Source organism: Anomaloglossus baeobatrachus, chromosome 1, assembly GCF_048569485.1.
Source record: "Anomaloglossus baeobatrachus isolate aAnoBae1 chromosome 1, aAnoBae1.hap1, whole genome shotgun sequence".
Taxonomy (NCBI): Eukaryota; Metazoa; Chordata; class Amphibia; order Anura; family Aromobatidae; genus Anomaloglossus; species Anomaloglossus baeobatrachus.
Window position 1 is genome coordinate 794666241 of NC_134353.1, and position 22211 is coordinate 794688451.

General features: G+C 49.3%; 1 protein-coding gene across 1 annotated transcript in view; it reads left to right on the forward strand.

The window, feature by feature from the left end:
- Positions 1-16921, forward strand: part of CCDC112 (coiled-coil domain containing 112) — a 96749-nt gene extending 79828 nt beyond the window's left edge. Inside the window, exons 9-10 of the mRNA XM_075341892.1 lie at positions 6782-6900; positions 16529-16921. Of these exons, the coding sequence (XP_075198007.1) occupies positions 6782-6900; positions 16529-16559 (150 nt within the window). The 3' untranslated portion in view covers positions 16560-16921. The remainder of the gene's footprint in view (positions 1-6781; positions 6901-16528) is intronic.
- Positions 16922-22211: the final 5290 nt, after the last annotated feature.

Genomic DNA, 22211 nt, shown 5'->3' on the forward strand with positions numbered 1-22211 from the left:
GTGTCGTAGGAGGCTGATGTGGGCCGTCTCGGCCCCCCTCAGCCATTTGATTTTTGCATTTTTTTCCTTTTTTTCGGCGCCGCTCATCGCTCTCATACCTGTCTTCTCGTTTTCTGCAGGTATTCTCTTCATCACTCATCCTCTACAGCCCTGTGGGTACCACTCCCCAGGGTCGCAGGGGCTTGAGACTTCGGGCCCTCTCCCCCGTCCATCCCCGTGGTACCACTCCCGGGTTTGCGCGTGTGGGCAGAACCTCATGGGCACCCCTGATTTGCCCTGCGGTATCACCCCAAAGGGCGTACAGGGGCATACAGCAGGGACGGGACCTCCACAGTGCGTTTGGAATCCGATGGGGCCCGCATCGCTGCCTTCTCCTGCGGGGGGGACTCATTTCCCCCCTCCTGATGTCCACTTCCCTGCCTCTCCACGCTGCTCCCCCGGAGCCCGCAGTCTTCCAGGACGGGGGCGCTGCACACAGGCAGGGGCAGAGCGCCCTGCCTGCACCGCATCCATCGCTGGGCCCGGCGCCGCCGAGATCAGGTAGGACCGACCTTCTCCTACCTTCTTCCCTCGGCTGCTGCAAAATTTAGGCCCCGGTCTCGGCCTAGTCGCTCCTGCGTCCTAGCCACGCCCCCCCGCTGCAGCGCTATTGGCCGCCGAATGTCAGGCCCAGTCTCCTCCCACCGCTCAGCCTCCTGGCTTATGGTGGGGGCAGTGGATACTCCGTTTTTCGCGCTCTAACGCGGCTCCTCCCCCAGCCTCCTCCAGCGTCTCCTCGCCATCTTAGCCTGCTCCTGGTCCCCTGAGGCTGCAGCACGCCGGCGATCTCTCCCTGGCCACGCTCACTCCAGGACTCCCTCTTCTGGACTGGTGGGCAGCACACAGGACCTGGGTAAGCTCTGCTCCTACGGACTAGCCCTCACTAGGTAGCGTTCACTTAGTTTAGTGACGATTTAACCCTCTCCTGTCTCCTTCTTAGCAGCCCCAGAGAGAGTACCGTTGCATCATGCCTAATGCTAAGTCCGCCCGACCCAAGCAGGCCCCTTTTGCCTTATTTTTGCATGCTCCTCCTGCAAAACCAAATTTCCCCTAGGCCTGGACGCCCCGCTATGCTCCGGCTGTTCTGCAGACTCGCAGCCTCCGCAGGACTCCTCTGCCGACGCTTCCGATACTGGAGCCGCCGCAGCGCCAGATGCTACAGGGTCCTGCGTCCCGCCCCCCACCCCCACCCCCCCCCCGACTGGCTGGCGTTCCTGTCCCATTCCGTAGATTCCCTCTCTGAGGCTTCTCGGACCATCGCGCAAGCTCTGCGCCTGCTGCCGTCGCTCGCCCATACTCCCACAGACCCGACGCAATCGCCTCCGGAGCAGGTGAGCCCCGTCGCAGGGACCTCCTCGGCTGCTCAGAAGCGGACCCGCCAGGTCTCGTCTTCAGTGTCTTCCCAGGTTTCACCTTCATCCCCAGGTCCAGACTATCATTCCTCCCGGGAGTCTTCCGACCGCTCCGATGATGATTCAGATGCAGCACCCCTGCTGGATTCAGAGCAGGCGGCTGATGTTCGGCGCAGGGTGAATAGCCTGGTAGAAGCAGTAAACCAGACCCTAAAAGGTACAGGTGGACCACGTCTCCTCCCAGAGCACCCAGGTCTCTTAAGCGGATGAAGCGGGCCCAGAGCGCATTCAGCGGACATCCAGAATTCCCTGAGTTACTGCGCAACCACAGGCAACAGCCGGACAAGGTGTTTACCAGCGGTAAGTCCATTGATTTACATTATCCCTTTCCTGAAGGACTCCGAAAGGAATGGGCAGGCTCCCCTGTAGTCGACCCCCCAGTCTCCCGCCTGTCTTCTCACACAGTCCTATGGGGAGATAAGGTATACACACTGTTGGGGCTCTATTGCATTGATCAATTCAGTAGCTAAATTTCTCTTGATTCATATGTTCATGGCAGTAATGCAGATTCCATTTTTCACATTTTCACTCTTACATATAGCTATTGGATTTTTCAAGTCAGTATTCACACAGCAGTTTCTGCTATTTCATGTATTCCCCTTACATAGTCACTGGTGTGCATACCTTATCTCCCCATAGTGATGTTTTTTTAGGTTTTTGCACCCAGTTCAGACTTAGAATGGTGTTCCAAATGTTATTCCTTATTTATTTCTCACACAGTCCTTCCGCTCACTAACGGTACGACCCCACAGACCGTACTATTGACAGGTTGGCCCGTTCCGCCTTCGAGGCAGCGGGCACATCCCTCTCCCCGGCCTTTGCCTCGGTTTGGGTTGCGAAGGCACTGATGTCCTGGGCGGACACTCTATGCAGCGGACTCCGCGCCATTTCTGCCAATCCGGATCTGGTCCACATCTCTTCGCAGATTTCACTCGCGGGTGAGTACCTTCTCAACGCAGCTCTGGCGTCTGCCAATTGCACGGCCCAGGCCTCCAGCAACAATGTGGCCATCCGACGAGCCCTCTGGCTCCGGTCCTGGAACGCGAATGCGGCCTCTAAGAAATCGCTGACTTCTCTGCCCTTCCTGGGGGAACGTCTTTTCGGAGATAGGCTGGACCAGTTGATCTCCGAGGCGACGGGAGGAAAGAGTACATCCCTCCCCCAATTTCGCCCCAAGCGCGTCCAGAATCGGCGCCCCACCGCTCGTTTCCGGCCCTTTCGCAGCTTCAACCCCCTACCCCAACCTCGGAAAAGCCGCTCTCCTCCGAGAGACAGGAGGACCCCGTCATTCAAGACCAATCCTGCCTGGCGTTCACGTCCCCGCCAGTCCACGAAGTCCTCCTCCGGTTATCGTCGTCGCTCCTCCAAGTGACTCGCGGTCGGCGCGCAACAGCGCCAGACTCGTGGGAGGGCGTCTGTCTCAGTTCCAGCATGTGTGGATCCCCCTGACCGCGGATGCCTGGGTCAGAGAGATCATCGTCTCAGGCTACAAAATAGAATTCGATTCAAAGCCACCGAGACGTTTCTTTCAATCTCGCCCTCCCGAGTCTCCCGCGCGGGCTCGCGCGTTCTTTCACTCCATAGAATCCCTCCTTCAAGCCGGAGTCGTGGTACCAGTCCCTCCCTCAGAACATTTCAAAGGGTTCTATTCCAACATTTTTGTGGTCCCCAAGAAGGACGGCTCTGTCCACCCCGTCCTCGACCTAAAGCTTCTCAACAGGTCAGTGAGGCCTCGGCCGTTTCGCATGGAGTCCCTCCGCTCCATGATCGCGTCCATGGAGGTCGACGAATTCCTGGCATCGCTGGATATTCAAGACGCCTATCTTCACGTCCCTATAGCCACCTCTCACCAACAGTTCCTCCGCTTTGCGATAGCAGAGGATCACTTCCAGTTCACGGCTCTTCCTTTCGGCCTCGCATCCGCCCCCAGAGCCTTCACGAAGATCATGGCGGCTGCCATGTCCGTCCTACATTCCAGAGGTGTTATGGTCATTCCGTACTTGGACGATATGTTGATCAAAGGTTTTTCCTTCGAGGACTGTCGTCTTGGGGTTCAGGTCACGATCGACACCCTTTCACGGTTAGGGTGGCTGATCAATTGGAAGAAGTCCTCTCCTACCCCGGCCCGACGGATCACCTTTTTAGGCATGGTATTTGATACCACCCAAGGGTGGGTGTTCCTCACACAGGAGAAGATGTCCTCCCTGCAACGAGACCTCCGCGTTCTCCGACGTCAGCGCCAGGTCTCCATCAGGTTCGGTATGCGAGTCCTCGGTCGTATGGTGGCGGCGATGGAAGCAGTACCCTTTTCCCAGTTCCACCTCCGGCCTCTCCAGCTGGCCTTGCTGAGGAAGTGGGACAGACCTCCCTTTTCTCTGGACCGCAGGTTTCATTTTTCACCGGAGACCCGCCACTCACTTCGTTGGTGGATCAATCGACGCAACCTCGCGATAGGAAGGTCATTCCTCCCGCTCCACTGGAAGATAGTGACCACCGACGCCAGTCTCCAAGGCTGGGAGGCAGTGTTCCGGCATCACACAGCGCAAGGCCGATGGACACCTCGAGAGAGTTATCTCCCGATCAACATTCTGGAGATAAGAGCCATCCGGCTAGCCTTGCAGCAGTTTCGGCACCTAGTACAGGGTTGCCCGGTCAGGATCCAGTCGGACAATGCCACGGTTGTGGCGTACATCAACCACCAGGGAGGCACAAGGAGTGTCGAGGCGATGCAAGAAGTCAAGAAGATTTTGCACTGGGCCGAGTCTCATCACTCCCTGATCTCAGCGGTACACATCCCCGGCGTGGACAATTGGGCGGCGGACTTCCTCAGCAGGGAAGGCCTCGCCTCCGGTGAATGGTCCCTCAACAGGGAAGTCTTCAACCAGATCTGCGGCAGATGGGGAGCTCCGGATGTGGACCTAATGGCCTCCCGGTTCAACTGTCAGGTTCCACAATTCGTCGCGCGGTGCCGCGACCGCTTGGTGCTAGGAGTCGACGACCTCACCCTATCATGGATCCAGTTCAGTCTCCCGTACATCTTCCCTCCGCTTCCTCTGATCCCGAGGGTCCTCAAGAAGATCAAGGCAGAAGGAATACCAGTCATTCTGGTGGCTCCGGACTGGCCCAGGCGAGCATGGTTCGCGGAACTCACTCAGCTCCTCGCAGACGCTCCGTGGCGCCTTCCAGACCGTCCAGATCTTCTGCAGCAGGGACCTCTTTTCCACCAGAACTCAAAGGTCCTACATTTGACGGTCTGGCTATTGAATCCTTGGTTCTAGCTCAGGCTGGTTTTTCTTCAAGGGTGATACAGACAATGATTAGGGCCAGGAAGCCATCTTCATCAAGAATATACTACCACACGTGGAAAGTCTTCTTCTGGTGGTGTGAGGAACACAGCATTTCTTCTCCTCTCGCCTTCTCCCTTCCGTCATTATTGGCATTCTTGCAGTCAGGCCTAGATGCGGGTCTCTCGCTTGCCACACTAAAGGGCCAGGTATCGGCTCTGTCAATCCTGTTTCAGAAGCCACTCGCCTCTCGCCCACAGGTTAAGACCTTCATCCAGGGAGTTGCCCACCTTGCTGCGCCGTATCGTCAGCCTCTAGAACCGTGGGACCTTAATCTAGTCCTAGGGTCACTTCAAGATCCTCCCTTCGAACCCTTGCGGGATTCTTCCCTTTCTCACCTGTCTTGGAAGGTGGTGTTCCTCGTTGCCATCACTTCTATTCGAAGGATGTCAGAGCTGGCAGCTCTCTCTTGTCGTGCCCCCTTTTTGGTTTTTCACCAGGACAAAGCGGTTCTCCGGCCAGATCCCTCCTTTCTGCCAAAAGTGGTCTCACCGTTCCATCTAAACGAAGAAATTGTCCTTCCGTCCTTCTGTCCTGGTCCCTCTCACAGCCTGGAGAGGTCCTTGCACACCCTGGACCTGGTGCGCGCCCTCAGAATTTACGTCTCCAGGACCGCGCCGTTCCGTAAGTCGGATTGTCTGTTTGTCCTTCCTTCCGGTCCCAAGAGGGGTACGTCGGCATCCAAGGCCACGATTGCCAGATGGATCTGTTCCGCCATATCTGAGGCCTATCGGATTCGGGACAGGTCTCCGCCGCGGGGGGTAAGGGCGCACTCTACCCGGGCAGTGGGAGCCTCTTGGGCGATTAGGCATCAGGCGTCGGCCGACCAAGTCTGCAAGGCCGCCACCTGGTCTAGCCTGCATACCTTTACTAGGTTCTATCATGTTCACACCCAAGCATCAGCACCAACAGATGCCAGTTTTGGGAGAAAGGTCTTGCAGGCGGAAGTTGCACACCTGTAATAGGGTGAGAGCATTCGATTATTGTACAAGCCCACCGAGGGAGGCCGTTTTTTCTTCCTATCTGCGGTGCTTATGTATTCCCACCCAGGGACTGCTTTTGGACGTCCCATGGTCCTGTGTCCCCCAATGAAACGATAGAGAAAGTAGGATTTTTGTGTACTCACGGTAAAATCCCTTTCTCTGAGTCTTCATTCGGGGACACAGCACCCACCCTGCTTGTGTTTTGGTTGTTTAATTGCATTTGCCTGCCATTTTCAGCGGTCTTATGTTCATAGACCATTTGTTAGCACGGCTACATTATTTTAGTTATGACTTTGTTTTATGTATGGTGATTCTGGTACTCCTCCTACTGCTTGTGCACCAAACTGATCTGGGTCCGCCTCCGACTCGGGGTGTATACTGCTAGGGAGGAGCTAACTTTTTGTGTCTACTTACTGTCAGCCTCCTAGTGACAGCAGCACTGTCCTGTGTCCCCCAATGAAGACTCAGAGAAAGAGATTTTACGGTGAATACACAAAAATCCTACTTTTTTTGTTGTTCCCAAAACTTCCTGAAGTAGTTAAAGGGAATCTGTCACCAGGTTTTTTTGCCACCTAATCTGTGAACAGCATAACGTAGGTGCAGAGATCCTTATTCCAGCAATGTGTCACCTACTGGGCTATTTAGTGTAGTTTTGATAAAATCACTGTTTAATCAGCAGGAAATTATCATTAGAGGACTACTTGACATGATGTCAGGCAGTCCAGCACGTTCATGGGCTCTGTATAACTGGTGGATCTGCAACAGAGAAAACATTGATTTTATCAGAATGGCAGCAAACAGCTCAGTAAGTGACACATACTGGAATCAGAGTCTCTGTCTCTACATTATGCTGCTCTCAGATGGGGAAGCAGAAACCTGGTGACAGATTCCCTTTAAGGAAAAAACCGATGGCTTCTGTCTATCTGCTTGTATATACTGTCATGTGCATTTTGTCATTTTTATTTATTGAAACACTAGACATGTTGTGATCTTATCAATGCAGGTGCAGGTTCATGTTGATAGAGATCCTGCCAGACTCTGCAAGCTTACTAAAGGATGGGAAGAGCGCTGTAAAGACATTGGCCCTACTGGATCTGCTCCATTAGTACATATTCCACACAGGTAATACTGATGTATATATTTACACCACAGCTCAGTGCTGGATCTGTCTCATGACCGATGCCACCCATGACTGACTTTGCCTTACATTGGATTCCTTCATGGTTTCTGTCATTTTGACAGGAAAATAAAAGCTGCATGTGCATGACCATTCTTCTTAGGAAATGTGACAAAATTTGCAGCTGTGGATCTGAATAAAGACGTGAACTCAGAAAACAAGTGAACAAATCAGCCCTCGTATTTCACACTGAGTAAGGGGTGCAATTTAACCCCATTCACCACCTTTGACTCATATATACGTCAAAGGTTGTGTCGCTGCCCTTTATGCGGGTTTTGACTGCAGAATTTAACACCTGTCATGTCATTCCATGGTCGCATCGGCGGCCCAGTGATGTGATCACAGGGCGCCGATGGGTTGTCATAACAGCTAGGGTCAGCCGATGACTCCTGTGTCTGTCATGACAGTAATCCTATGAATGCCGCCTCACAGCTGTCATACCTGTGAGGTGGCATTCATAGGGAGTCATCACTTCTTTTGCAGAGGCAGTGCTGAAGCTGATGAATTAAAATTGAAGAAAAAAAGTTTACAAATATGAAAAAAAAAGAAAAACATAAATGTTCAATTGAATATAAAACAATAATTTATAAAAAAAAATACATATATTTGGTATTCCTGATTTCAGAAATGTCCAATCTGTCAAAATATAAGATAACTTAGTCTAATCAGTTAACAGCGTAATGACAAAAAAATTTAAAAAGCCAGTATTACGTGTTTTTTGTCCGCCACAACATTGCAATAAAACAAAGTAAGATACTGAGGCGATCAAAACATTGTATCTACCCTTAAGCGGGCTTTACACGCTACGATTTCGCTACAGCGATCTCGTTGGGGTCACGGATTTTGTGACGCACATCCGGCCGCTGTAGCGATGTCGTAGCGTGTGACTCCTAGGAGCGATTTTGGATCGTTGCAAAAACGTCCAAAATCGCTCCTCGTTGACATGGGGGTCCGCTGCCAGTTATCGCTGCTGTCGCAGGGGCGAAGTTGTTCCTCGTTCCTGCGGCAGTGCACATCGCTACATGTGACGCCGCAGGAACGAGGAACATCTCCTTACCTGCCTCCGGCCACAATGCGGAAGGAAGGAGGTGGGCGTGATGTTACGTCTTGCTCATCTCCGCCCCTCCGCTTTCATTGGGCGGTCGCTGTGACGGCGAAACGGACCGCCCCCTTAGAAAGGAGGCGGTACGCCGGTCACAGCGACGTCACTATGCAGGTAAGTATGTGTGACGGGGGTGCCAGATTTTGTGCGCGACGGGCAGCGATATGCCCGTTTCGCACAAACTATGGGGGTGGGTCGCATGCTAGTGATATCGGGCCGGATATCGCAGCATGTAAAGCCACCCTTAGGCTCTGTGCCCACGTTGCGTATTTACATGCAGTGCCAGTTATGCTGCTATCTGCCCCGCTATGTAACTGCATGCGTTCTGTGTCCCCAGCATAATCTATGAAGATTGCGCATAATCCATGCGCACGTTGCGTTTTAGAACGCAGCGATTTGCATGCTGCCAAAACGCTGCGTTCTAAAAAGCAACATGTCACTTATTTCGTGCGCTTTGTATGCAGGTCCTGCTCTGTCTATGATGGGGGTTGCATCCAGAGCGCATGAAATCGGCTTTTTCACTGCATCCATTACGCAGTGTGATTTGAAGTGCACGTGTGCTGTTCAAATCGCTGCAGAAATTTCTGCAGGGACACAACGCAATGTGGGCACATACCCTAATATTGAATCAGTAAACCATCAGCTTAGGGTACAAAAAATAAGCCATAACATAGACCTATATCCTGAAAAATAAAATGTTATGGTTCTCGGAAAATGGCTCCAAATGCTAAATGTATTTATTATTATTTAATTTTTATTCACCACTTAAATTAAAAAAAAACTTTACAAGTGTAGTATCAATGTACTTGTAGTGACCTGGAGAATCATACTGCCAGGCCGGGGTTTACCATATAGTGAACATGGTACATAAAAACAAAAAACTATTGGGGAATTGCTCTTTTTTGCAAACTCACGGCACTGGTAAAATGAATATTCATTCAAAAGTACAACTTGGCCCACAAAAAAAACAATCCCTCATATGGGCGAAGGGGAGGAAAATAAAAAAAAAAAGAAACAAAACAGAAAATGGCAAGGGCATTAACCCCTTAACGACCGCGGACAGTAATATTACGTCCTAGCGGTCATAGTATTACTGCCCGCGGTATGCTACCGGCAGCATGCCGCGATCGGAGCACATCTCATCTGATTTTGACAGCTGAGATGTGTGGCTGCTAGCCACGAGCAGAATCGTTATCTGCTCGTGCCGTTTAACCTTAAATGGCACTGTCAATATGTGACAGCGCCATTATAACGGCATCGGCGGTAAACATTTACTTACTGGCCAATACCGGAAGTCACGTGACGTGATCACGTGACTTCTGGTGGTTGTCATGGTAGCACAGGGTCATGTGATGACTCCTGTAGCTAACATGAATACTTTCGGTTTCAATCAGCACGGAGCCAAGTGAAGCAGAAAGTGAGCATATCTGCTGTTTACAGCTGTATAGCTGTGATCAGCAGATGTGGCAGAGCGATCGGATTGGTGATCCATATAGCCCCCTAGGGGACTAGTAAAATAAAAAAAAAAAAGTTTTGAAAAATTAAAAAAAAAAACAAAACTAAAAGTTCAAATCACCCCTTTTGCCCCATTGAAAATTAAAGGGTTAAAAAAATATACACACATTTGGTATCACCGCGTTCAGAAACGCCCGATCTATCAAAATATAAAATTAATTAATCTGATCAGTAAACAGCGTAGCGGCAAAAAAATTCCAAACGCCAAAATTACGGTTTTTGGTCTCCACAAATTTTGCGCAAAATGCAATAACAGGCGATCAAAACGTAGCATATGCGCAAAAATTGTACCGTTAAAACCGTCAACTCGAGATGCAAAAAATAAGCCGTCACTGAGCCATATATCCCGAAAAATAAGAACGCTACGGGTCACTGAATATGGTGTAAAACGTGCGCCACTTTTTTCGGACAAACTTCCGATTTTTTATATAACCCCTTAACAACTCAAACCCCTTATATAATAGTAAACCTATACATGTTTGGTGTCTATGAACTCGCACTGACCTGTGACATCACACCCACACATTAGTTTTAGCATATACTGAACACAGTGAATACAATATCTCAAAAACAATAGTGCTATTGCACTTTTTTTGCAATTTTTCTGCATTTGGATTTTTTTTGACGTTTTCCAGTACACTATATAGTAAAAATTTTGGTTTCATTTAAAAGTACAGCTCGTTCCGCAAAAATTGTTTTCTTTATCGTTCCTATGGGAGACCCAGACATTGGGGTGTATAGCTTCTGCCTCCGGAGGACACACAAAGTACTACACTCAAAAGTGTAGCTCCTCCCTCTGAGCTTATACACCCCCTGGAGAACCAGATCTAGCCAGTTTATCGCTTTGTGTTCAGGAGGTCATACATCCACACATGCATTCTCATCGGATTTTTCATTTTTGGAAAGAGTTTGAAGAAAAGCGGGTCCAAGCCTGGACCCCCGGCATGTCCCTTCTCACCCCACTGTGTCGGCAGTGCTGTTAAGGTTGATTCCCAGGCTGGAGCCTTACATGCCGTGCTCCTTCACCATCCCTCCGGGGCTCTGGCTTGAAGTGGGAGCCAGCACGGTTCTCCATGCTTGGCATGAGACCGGTCTCCATCCGCAGCCCTTCAGGATCCTGCTGGACGGAGCACTCATCCCCAGGGACTTGGAACCCTGCGTCTCAGCAAGCTAAGTACCTGAGACGTTTATATGTGGGGGTCCCTTGTACTTTATTGTTGTGGGAGAGTGTGCTGAGTGATTTTTATGACATTTCCGGCGGGTTCTCTGGCTGTCGCCTGAGAACCGCGCTGATGGTGCCTGCGCGCCGGCCGCACCGCTCAAATTTAGGCCCCGGCTTCGCCGGAGGCCTACTTTCGGTTTCACTGCCCTCGCATGTCATCCATGCAGAGGGACAGCGCGGCTCCGCCCAGCGGCCGTTCTACAAAGGGGAGAGACACTCCTCACTGAGTACATGTCTCCTCCCCGTGAATCTCTTTGGCCCTCCAGATCCCGCTCTCAGAGTGAGCCCCGCCCCCTCTCTTCACTCCGGTGGCCATTTTCTCAGCGTTTTTCCCTGCGATCACCACTGGTCTGCAGCATCCCTGCTGAGGTGCTTGGGAGTCCGGGCTTCGGGATCTGGAGGGCACACAAACCGCTCCAGCGGTCTGGTAAGCCACAACCTCCGGTTGTGGACCTTCTGTATATACTCTCTGGGGGTCATTCTGGCAGAGCCCCCACTCCAGCAGCATGTCTCACACGAGGAGCAAGGCTCCAAAGCTGTTTTCAGTATGCACTGCATGTAGGCTCCTACTGCCGGAACCGAGCACCTATCCACATTGTGATGCCTGCTCTAACCTGACGATGCCTCAGCCTGAAATCGCACCCCCAGGGGTCTCTCAGGCTGCTCTGGCTCCTGTGGCTGAACCCCCGGCTTGGGTAGAATCCTTAACCAGGTCTATCTCCCAGTCTTTTGCTGACTCCATGGGACATCTGTCCAGGACTTTGCTGAGCATGCATCAGCCCCCTTCACAGGGTGCCTCTGCTGCTAGGTCTCTCTCAGGACCGGAGCTCACAGAGGATTTATCATCTGGTCCCAGGCCCCGTCCTTCTAAAAAGAGACGCAGGGCTCCCTCTCCTTCGTCCCGCGGCTCGGTTTCAGAAGCTGACTCGCAGGATGAGGAGGATGCCTTTACTGGGGGCTCGGAGACTACCTCCATGTGCCCCATTGGTCTGTCCGAAAGTGACTCAGATGTTAGTGATTTGATTGCGTCCATTAATTCTGTACTGGATCTCAATCCGCCAGTATCAGAGGAACAACCTTCTCTGGCAGAAAAGCACCAGTTTACCTCGCCTAAGAGGACAAAGAGTGTGTTCTTTAACCACTCCAGTTTTCAGGCCGCTGTGGCCAAGCCCAGGGCCTGCCCTGACAAACGCTTCCCAAAGCGTGGTTCTGATGACCGTTTTACCTTTCCACCTGAGGTGGTCAAGGAGTGGGCTCATTCACCAAACGTAGACCCCCCGGTGTCTAGACTCTCAGCCCGGATCGTTGTATCAGTGGCTGATGGCACCTCGCTTAAGGATTCCACAGACCGCCAGGTTGACCTTCTGGCCAAATCTGTATATGAGGCGGCAGGGGCCTCGTTCTCCCCGACTTTTGCAGCAGTGTGGGCTCTCAAAGCCATCTCTGCTTCTCTGGAGGAGATGCATTCCCTCACTAAGGAATCTATGCCTGAGATGGTTGCCTTAACTTCTCAAGCTTCGGCTTTTTCATCCTATGCCATGTCTGCCATGCTGGAGGCTTCTCACCGCACTGCGGTGGCTTCGGCTAATTCCCTCGCTATCCGCAGGATCTTGTGGCTTCGAGAGTGGAAGGCAGATGCTTCTTCTAAGAAGTACCTTGCGGGGCTCCCTTTTGCTGGGTCCCGGCTGTTCGGAGAACAGCTGGATGAAATTATTAAGGAAGCTACTGGCGGGAAGAGTACTTCCATGCCACAAACCAAAACCAGGAAACCTGTCCAGGGTAGGAATCAGTCGAGGTTTCGTTCCTTTCGTTCCTCCAACTGGTCGTCCTCTAAGCCCTCGGCCTCGTCCACTAACACTGCCAAGGACCAAAAATCCAGCTGGCGCACAAAAGCGTGTCCACAGAAGACCGCAGGTGCTGCTGCCACTAAGGCAGCCTCCTCTTGACTATCTGTCCGCGCCAGCAACGTCCTTAGTCGGTGGCAGGCTCTCCCACTTTGGCGACGTGTGGTTTCAACACGTCTCCGATCAGTGGGTGCGGGATATCATCTCCCACGGCTACAGGATAGAATTCTCTTCCAGCCCGCCAAACAGATTTTTTTCTGTCAACTCCCCCCTGCTCCAAGGCCGCCGCCTTCTCTCAGGCCGTGGCATCCCTGCAGGCCAACGGAGTAATTGTACCGGTTCCCGCCCGGGAACGGTTCAGAGGTTTCTACTCAAATCTCTTCCTAGTCCCCAAAAAGGACGGTTCCTTCCGGCCCATCGTGGATCTCAAGCTTCTCAACAAGCATGTTCAGGTGCGGCATTTTCGCATGGAGTCTCTGCGGTCAGTCATTGCATCAATGACCCAAGGGGATTTCCTGGCATCCATCGACATCAGAGATGCCTATCTGCATGTGCCAATTGCAGTTTCACACCAGCGTTGGCTACGTTTTGCAATCGGAGAGGAACATTTCCAATTCGTGGCTCTCATCTTCGGGTTAGTCACGGCCCCTCGAGTATTCACCAAGGTCATGGCAGCAGTGGTTGCGGTTCTGCACCTACAGGGGTTGGCAGTGAATCCCTACCTGGACGACCTTCTAGTCAAGGCTTCATCCAGCGCAGAATGTCAGCGGAGTGCCTCGCTCACTCTTGCCACTCTAGCCCAATTCGAGTGGATTGTCAATCTTCCCAAATCCACTCTGACTCCGACCCAGAGTCTCACGTACCTAGGGATGCAGTTCGAGACTCTGCCGGCACTTGTGAAGTTGCCCTTAGTCAAACAGCAGTCCCTCCAACTGGCGGTCCGCGCTCTGCTGAAGCCCCGCCGTTATTCCATCAGGCACCTGATGCAGGTGCTGGGTCAGATGGCGTCAATGGAGGCTGTTCCCTTTGCCCAGTTCCATCTGCGTTCACTGCAGCTGGACATTCTCCGCTGTTGGGACAAGCTTCCTTCCTCCTTGCACAGGTTAGTGGCTCTGTCGCCACAGACCAGGAGCTCTCTTCAGTGGTGGCTTCTGCCCCTCTCTCTGTCTCAGAGGCGCTCCTTCCTGACCCCGTCCTGGGTGATTCTCACCACGGATGCCAGTCTGTCCGGCTGGGGAGCGGTATGTCTCCACCACCGAGCGCAGGGCACTTGGACTCCGTCCGAGTCAGTCCTCTCGATCAATGTGCTGGAAACCAGAGCTGTGCTTCTAGCTCTCCTAGCCTTTCACCACCTGTTGGCGGGCAAGCACATCCGAGTCCAGTCAGACAACGCAACAGCAGTTGCCTACATCAATCACCAAGGCGGGACACGCAGCCGCCTGGCAATGTTGGAGGTACAACGCATCCTTCAATGGACGGAGGACTCCAAGTCCACCATATCCGCAGTCCACATCCCAGGCGTGGAAAACTGGGAAGCAGATTATCTCAGCCGTCAAACCGTGGACAGTGGCGAGTGGTCCCTGCATCCGGCAGTGTTTCAGTCAATCTGCCGCAAGTGGGGCACTCCGGATGTGGACCTAATGGCGTCCCGTCACAACAACAAGGTTCCGGTTTACGTGGCTCGCTCCCACGATCCTCAGGCCTTCGCCGCGGACGCTCTGGTTCAAGACTGGTCCCAGTTTCGTCTGTCCTACGTGTTTCCCCCTCTAGCTCTCTTGCCCAGAGTTCTGCGCAAGATCAGAATGGAGGGCCGTCGAGTCATTCTCATTGCTCCGGACTGGCCCAGGCGAGCTTGGTACCCAGACCTGCTCCATCTGTCCGTAGAGGTGCCGTGGCATCTTCCGGACCGTCCAGACCTTCTCTCACAAGGTCCGTTTTTCCGCCAGAATTCTGCGGCTCTCAGATTGACGGCGTGGCTCTTGAGTCCTGGATCTTGACGGCTTCTGGTATCCCCCCTGAAGTCATCTCCACTATGACTCGGGCCCGTAAGTCTTCCTCTGCCAAGATCTATCACAGGACTTGGAAGATTTTCCTGTCCTGGTGTCGCTCTTCCGGCCATTCTCCTTGGCCTTTTTCCTTGCCGACCCTTCTGTCTTTTCTACAGTCCGGTCTGCAGCTGGGATTGTCCCTCAACTCTCTCAAGGGACAAGTCTCGGCTCTGTCAGTGCTGTTCCAGCGGCGTATCGCCCGGCTGGCTCAGGTCCGCACCTTCATGCAAGGTGCGTCTCACATCATTCCGCCTTACCGGCGGCCCTTGGATCCCTGGGACCTCAATTTGGTTCTCACGGCTTTGCAGAAACCCCCCTTTGAACCTCTTAGGGAGGTTTCTTTGTTTCGTCTTTCACAGAAAGTGGTCTTTCTAGTGGCCATAACTTCCCTCAGGAGAGTCTCTGATTTAGCTGCGCTCTCTTCGGAGTCACCTTTTTTGGTTTTTCATCAAGACAAGGTGGTTCTCCGTCCGACTCCGGACTTTCTCCCTAAGGTGGTTTCTCCTTTCCACCTTAACCAGGACATTACCCTACCTTCCTTTTGTCCGGCTCCTGTTCATCGCTTTGAAAAAGCGTTGCATACTCTGGATCTGGTGCGGGCGCTCCGGATCTATGTGTCTCGCACCGCTGCTCTTAGGCGGTGCACCTCTCTTTTTGTGCTAACCACAGGTCGGCGTAAGGGCCTCTCTGCTTCTAAGCCGACCTTAGCCCGTTGGATCAGGTCCACCATTTCGGAGGCCTACCTGTGTTCTCAGGTGCCTCCCCCGCCGGGGATCAAGGCACACTCGACCAGAGCTGTCGGTGCCTCTTGGGCTTTCAGGCACCAGGCTACGGCTCAGCAAGTCTGTCAGGCTGCCACTTGGACTAGCTTGCATACCTTTTCAAAGCACTACCAAGTGCATGCTCATGCTTCGGCAGATGCGAGCTTGGGCAGACGCATCCTTCAGGCAGCTGTCGCCCACTTGTGAAGTTAGGCTCCGCCTACTTCTCAGTTTTTCTGTTTATTCCCACCCATGAACTGCTTTGAGACGTCCCAATGTCTGGGTCTCCCATAGGAACGATAATGAAAAAGAGAATTTTGTTTACTTACCGTAAATTCTTTTTCTTATAGTTCCGTATTGGGAGACCCAGCTCCCTCCCTGTTGGCAGTTTCTTGTTCCGCGTGTTATCACCGGCTGTTGTCGTAGACAGAGACTCCGGTTGTTCCGGTTCTTGCTCTGTTTTTACTTGTGGGTGGCTATTCTCCTTCAGCTTGTGCAGTAAACTGGCTAGATCTGGTTCTCTAGGGGGTGTATAAGCTCAGAGGGAGGAGCTACACTTTTGAGTGTAGTACTTTGTGTGTCCTCCGGAGGCAGAAGCTATACACCCCAATGTCTGGGTCTCCCAATACGGAACTATAAGAAAAAGAATTTACGGTAAGTAAACAAAATTCTCTTTTTTGCCATTTGGGTTTTGCACTTCAAAGCTGAGTTTTTGCCCAAAGTTCTGCCACAAAAAGGCTGCAGTTTGAACTGCATAGTGCGGTTTAGAAAACCAAATTCCCATAGACTTTGCTTGAAAAGCAGAACACATCCATTTTGGCATTAAACGCTGCAGTTGAAAAAGCAGGTAAAAAGCAAAGTGCGTTTTTACCCTTAGGGCTCTTTTCTAAATGATACTCTTACTTTGTTTGATTTGATTGGTGACTGTATTAGAAAAAGACTTTAGAAAGTGATGCAATATCATAATAAAATATAAATTTGTACAAAATTATTAAAGGAAATTAAAATTAGTAACTGATTCTGAAAATAGCTAATAATGTTACAAAAAGTAATGTAAAATGTATATTTTTTTTAATTGTAGGGCTGTTCCAACATGGAGACAAGGTTTATAATCCGCTACCATCTGAAGATTATTGGATACCATGATTCATTAACTACAGTAAAGGACATCATCTCTTTTGGGCTGCATTAAATCTGCACTGCAGCCACAACTTGTAAATGCAGTATTGTAGTTATTCACTTCAGTCATTTACAAAAGCTGCTGCTGCTGCTGCTTCGGGGATCAATTGACATTTCCATATAGCACTTGAGCGCTGTTTGAAGCCCTGTGACCACCTAACTATACAACATGCAGTCAGCTATGGCAAGTGACGTGTAGGCTGACTAATATTTTAGTAAACACAGCACACCTTTTGTGATATATGAACAGGGCCATAAACTAAATATAATATAGACAGCGAGGACAATAGTAGAAAGCCTAAATTATCTTTTATTAACAATTAATTTAAAAACAAACAGTATATAAACATTGTATGGGTACCACCAGATATAGGGGGAGGACAGAGAATGATAAATTTATAAATAAGTACAATATTGCTGGCTTAAATAAATTCATACTGTATAAATAATTATTAAATAACATATAATTCTAATCATCAAGTGCAAAGTACATAATTTATTAATGACCTAATGTGCGGCTCATCCAAAGTGCACAGTGCATTACAATTTTATTAAGGGTAATTTCACACTTGCGTTGAACGGCATCCGTTGCTATCCGCCGCCTTGAGGAATTAATGTAACCGTTGCAGGAAACCGTTTATTCCTCATAGACTTCTATTAGCTTCGGATAGCAATGAATGGTCTTGCGTTTCATCTGCCCCGCGGCGCATCAGTTGTTTTGTCGCTGACTGTCAGTGACCGTCGGGCGGAAGGAACGCTGCATGTAGCGTTTTTCTCTGCTTGGCGGAGTGTCAAAAAACGCAACCTGCAGGATTCCGTCGGCGTCTGTTGTTTTTATAATAGCCTATGGTCAATTCACGGATTCCGTTAACGCAACCGTCTTTACACAACTGCGCATGCCCAGATGTGTAAAGTCAAGAAAAAAAAACTATAACTGATTGCGTTATTTTGTACGATCCGTTGCATCCGTTGTGCCACTATATGCAACGCATCCGTTGCATCCATCACACAACGCAATGCAACGGATGCCATTCAACACAAGTGTGAAAGTAGCTTAATAGTTACAAGTGAAAAGGTTTTGGTACCGTGTTAGCCAGTTGAAAAATTATTGAATGTTCTCAGTGAGAGGAACAAAATTATAATCTTGTGATACCTTTTAATGGCTAACTAAAATAAAATAAAGTGATGTTACAAAGCAAGCTTTCGAGACATCTCAGGTCTCTTCCTCAGACATGGTATGACAAAATATCTGACGAAACACAAATATATGCACAGCCATCCCTCTGCTCCGTTTGTGCATATATTTGTGTTTCTTCAGATATTTTGTCATACAATGCCTGAGGGACAGACCTGAGATGTCTTGAAAGCTTGCTTTGTAACATCACTTTATTTTATTTTAGTTAGCCATTAAAAGGTATCACAAGATTATAATTTTGTTCCTCTCACTGAGAACATTCAATAAATAGCCTAATACGCATGGTATAACCCACATGCAGCATCACTGGCCATCCAGCAGGGGGAGCTCAGAGTTGAGAATGCACTTTGGATGAGCCGCATATTAGCTCATTAATAAATTATGCACTTTGCACCTTGATGATTAGAATTTAATGTTATTTAATTATTTATATGAATTTATTTAAGCCAGCAATATTGTACTTATTTATAAATTTATCCTTCTCTTTCCTCCCCCTATATCTGGTGGTACCCATACAATGTTTATATACGGTTTGTTTTTAAATTAATTGTTAATAAAAGATCATTTAGGCCTTATACTATTGTCCTCATTGTCTATATGACTAATATTTTAGTCATACTCCAGACATATCTGTCAGCATGTACTAATTGGTTTCTGATTTCATTCGAATTTAAGAAATGTTTAGTTTTTATATCATTTTTAATACTTACAGCAGAACATTTACTTGTGCCCTGTGCAAGAAGTTAAAATGGCAAATACCATGGAAATACCATAGATGTACCAGTTGCGAAAAGCCCTTTAAGTTCATATTGGGATCTGTGCACACAACAATTTTTGCAAGTAGTTTCCTTTTTTATGTTTTGACTACTGAATATTTTTTAACCTCTTTCCAGCATTTTTTGTGTAATTTTTTTTTTTTAATTGTTTTGAACAATGAAAAAATCACTAGCGGTTTTCAAGCAAAGATACTGGCAATATGCTCAGTGTGTCTTTTGAGCCTTCACATTGACTTCTATTATAATGTATAGAGTATCCTCAGAGTGGAAAACACCTGAAGAATGGTCAGGTCACTTCTTTTAACCCTTTGGCGTTCTTGACAAATTAAGCAGTTTAAAGAAGCTCAAAAAACTGGACATATGAACAACAAGTCAGGTGCAATATGCACCCAGCACCACGAGCAGTTCTGGGTGCATATTGCTAATCCCTGCCTAACCGTACCTGTATACACTAGCATAGATAAAGAGATCTTTAGAAAAAGTATTTCTAAAGATTGTTTATTATATGCTAATGAGGCCAGGGACTAGTCACAAGGGCATGAGTTCCCTTAGCTAGCCAGCCCACATAGCATGTTAGCACGCCCCTGTGGGCGTACTAACATGCATAATGAATGCACAGCTTCGCCACACATACCTCAGTCTTGATAGCAAGTGGCAGAGGATGGATACGCACTGTGCATGATCCGGATTCCCCGGTACTTCCGGGCATGCGCACTATACCTCACTGAAGCCGGGAAGCTTACACCCGGCATCAATTTAGTGCGCATGATCGGAAGTCCCGGGGACTCCAGATCATGCTCAGTGCGCATCCATCCACAGGGGCTTGCTAAAATGCTATGTGGTCCGGCTAGCCAAGGGAACTCACGCCCTTACTACTAGTCGTGAGTCTCATTAGCATATAAGAAACGATCTTTAGAAATACTTTTTCTAAAGATCTCTAGTGTATACAGGAACGGTTAGGCAGGGATTACTAATATGAACTCAGAAACCCAGAATTGCTCGTGGTTCTGGGTGCATATTGCACCTGACAGGTTCACTTTAAGCTTCCTTTATAGTTTTTATTTGCTTCCTTGTTTATTAAATACTGCATGATTATTTTTGTGATTTTCTTTTTCATCTACAACTGGAAACTTAAAGTATGATGTGTTTGGAAAAAACTTGTTTTTTTTAAAAAAAATAAAATAATAAATACCAAAAGAGAAAAAAAATGGCACTAAATACTTTTTGTGAGGCTACATTCACACATCTGTTTCTACTTTTATATCTATGTAAGGGCTCATGCAGACAACCATATTTTCTATCCTAGTACTATGCATCAAAACATCACATCGTATTGGAACCAATGTTCTTTAACGAAGCAGTCCACATGTCCGATTTTCTTTTTCTTCCTCGGACCGCTCATGCAACATGTACAACTTGCCGCCGAGAATCGGTTGGTACTTGGTATTTTTGGTCCATGGGACTGTGAAAAAAAATTGAGCCACACTCAGATAACATCCGTGTGTGGTACGATTTTTCATGGACTGACAGAATGGATAAAATTGAAAAAGTTTTTGTCTTTTGATTCTCCATTTCAGAAAAACAGATCCCTCTCTGATCAACCTCTGATCAAAGTCTGATTAGCATAATCGGACGGTTTTCATAAAGAAGTCTTTATGACTGCAGAGAGGAATAACTGAATAAGCAGGCACATAGCAGAAGCCAAAAAACCCTACGACAGTATGTATTGACACAATGATTGCAGATAAGATGCTACTAGAAAGCAGAGACTAAAGGCCCCGTCACACTAAGCAACATCGCTAGCAACATCGCTAGCAACATCGCTGCTAACGAACAACTTTTGTGACGTTGCTAGCGATGTTGCTGTGTGTGACATCCAGCAACAACCTGGCCCCTGCTGTGAGGTCGTTGGTTGTTGCTGAATGTCCTGGGCCATTTTTTAGTTGTTGCTGTCCTGCTGTGAAGCACAGATCGCTGTGTGTGACAGCGAGACAGCAACAACTAAATGTGCAGGCAGCAGGAGCCGGCTTCTGCGGAGGCTGGTAACCAATGTAAACATCGGGTAACCAAGAAGCCCTGTCCTTGGTTACCCGATATTTACCTTTGATACCAGCCTCCGCCGCTCTCACTGTCAGTGCCGGCTCCTGCTCTGTGCACATGTAGCTGCAGGACACATCAGGTTAATTAACCCGATGTGTGCTGTAGCTAGGAAAGCAAGGAGCCAGCGCTAAGCATTGTGCGCTGCTCCCTGCTCTGTGCACATTTAGCTGCAGCACACATCGGGTTAATTAACCCGATGTGTGCTGTAACTAGGAGAGCAGGGAGCCAGCGCTCAGTGTGCGCTGCTCCCTGCTCTCTGCACGTGTAGCTGCGTGAGCTGGTAACCAAGGTAAATATCGGGTTGGTTACCCGATATTTACCTTAGTTACCAAGCGCAGCATCTTCCACGCGGCGCTGGGGGCTGGTCACTGGTTGCTGGTGAGCTCACCAGCAACTCGTGTAGCCACGCTCCAGCGATCCCTGCCAGGTCAGGTTGCTGGTGGGATCGCTGGAGCGTCGCAGTGTGACATCTCACCAGCAACTTCCTAGCAACTTACCAGCGATCCCTATCGTTGTTGGGATCGCTGGTAAGTTGCTTAGTGTGACTGGACCTTAAAGGTCCAGTCACACATAACGAGATCGTGAACGAGATCGCTACTACGTCACACTTTCTGGATAGTTTATGAGTCGTTGTTGAAATTGCATGTTGGGTGTCACACATAACGAGTTTATGAACGAGCATGCGTCCCGTATAACGATCTTTCAAATCGCTGGGACCCTGTCACACAGCAACTATGTTAACGATTCCAATCCCATTAGGGGCGTAGTAAAATGCAGTGAGTCACGTAGGCGTGCATTTGCGTCGCCTTTTCCATACCCCCCTCCGCTTTCATTGGCGGCCAATACTGCGTTCTGATTGGGCGGCCGGGCGGGCGGCGCCTTTTCCACACCCTCCGCTCTGATTGGTGTCCAATACTGCGTTCTGATTGGGCATGCAGGGGGCGTATCTAGCGGTTAAATTTTGGATCGCGTCACCCTTTGTCACTTCTTTTGCGCTTTGCTTTGAGATAGAACCTGCGTCTCCACCCTGATTCCTTCGTCCATTGTACCCGGTCGCTTTGTTGGTGTGTTTTTCGGATCGAAGCCGCAGCTGCACCTGGAGTATCCCTGCAGTGCTCTCGAGTGTCGGTGAGATCGTATTTGCGATTCCGCTTGGATTCTACATTGATATACACTTCTTTGAAAAGGTAGGTCTTTTTTTTTTGGGGGGGGGGGCTTATTTTTGATTAATGTTCTTGCTGTTAGATATATGTTAATATTTATTATGTGAGTTGATTGCTGTTAGATATATGTTAATATTTATTATGTGAGTTAAAAAAGTTGCTGGCTTTTATCTGTGTGTGTATAATGCCTTTTAAAGAGGGGTCTCTCCATAGTGCTGTTTGTAATGTGTCCTATCCTAGCATCGCTGGCTCTTTTGTCTCTCAGCTACAGCCGCCATTTTGTGTTTCTGCCACACATAGGGGCGGCCATTTTAGTCTCTGCCACACCATAACCCAAAATTGTGATCGGTT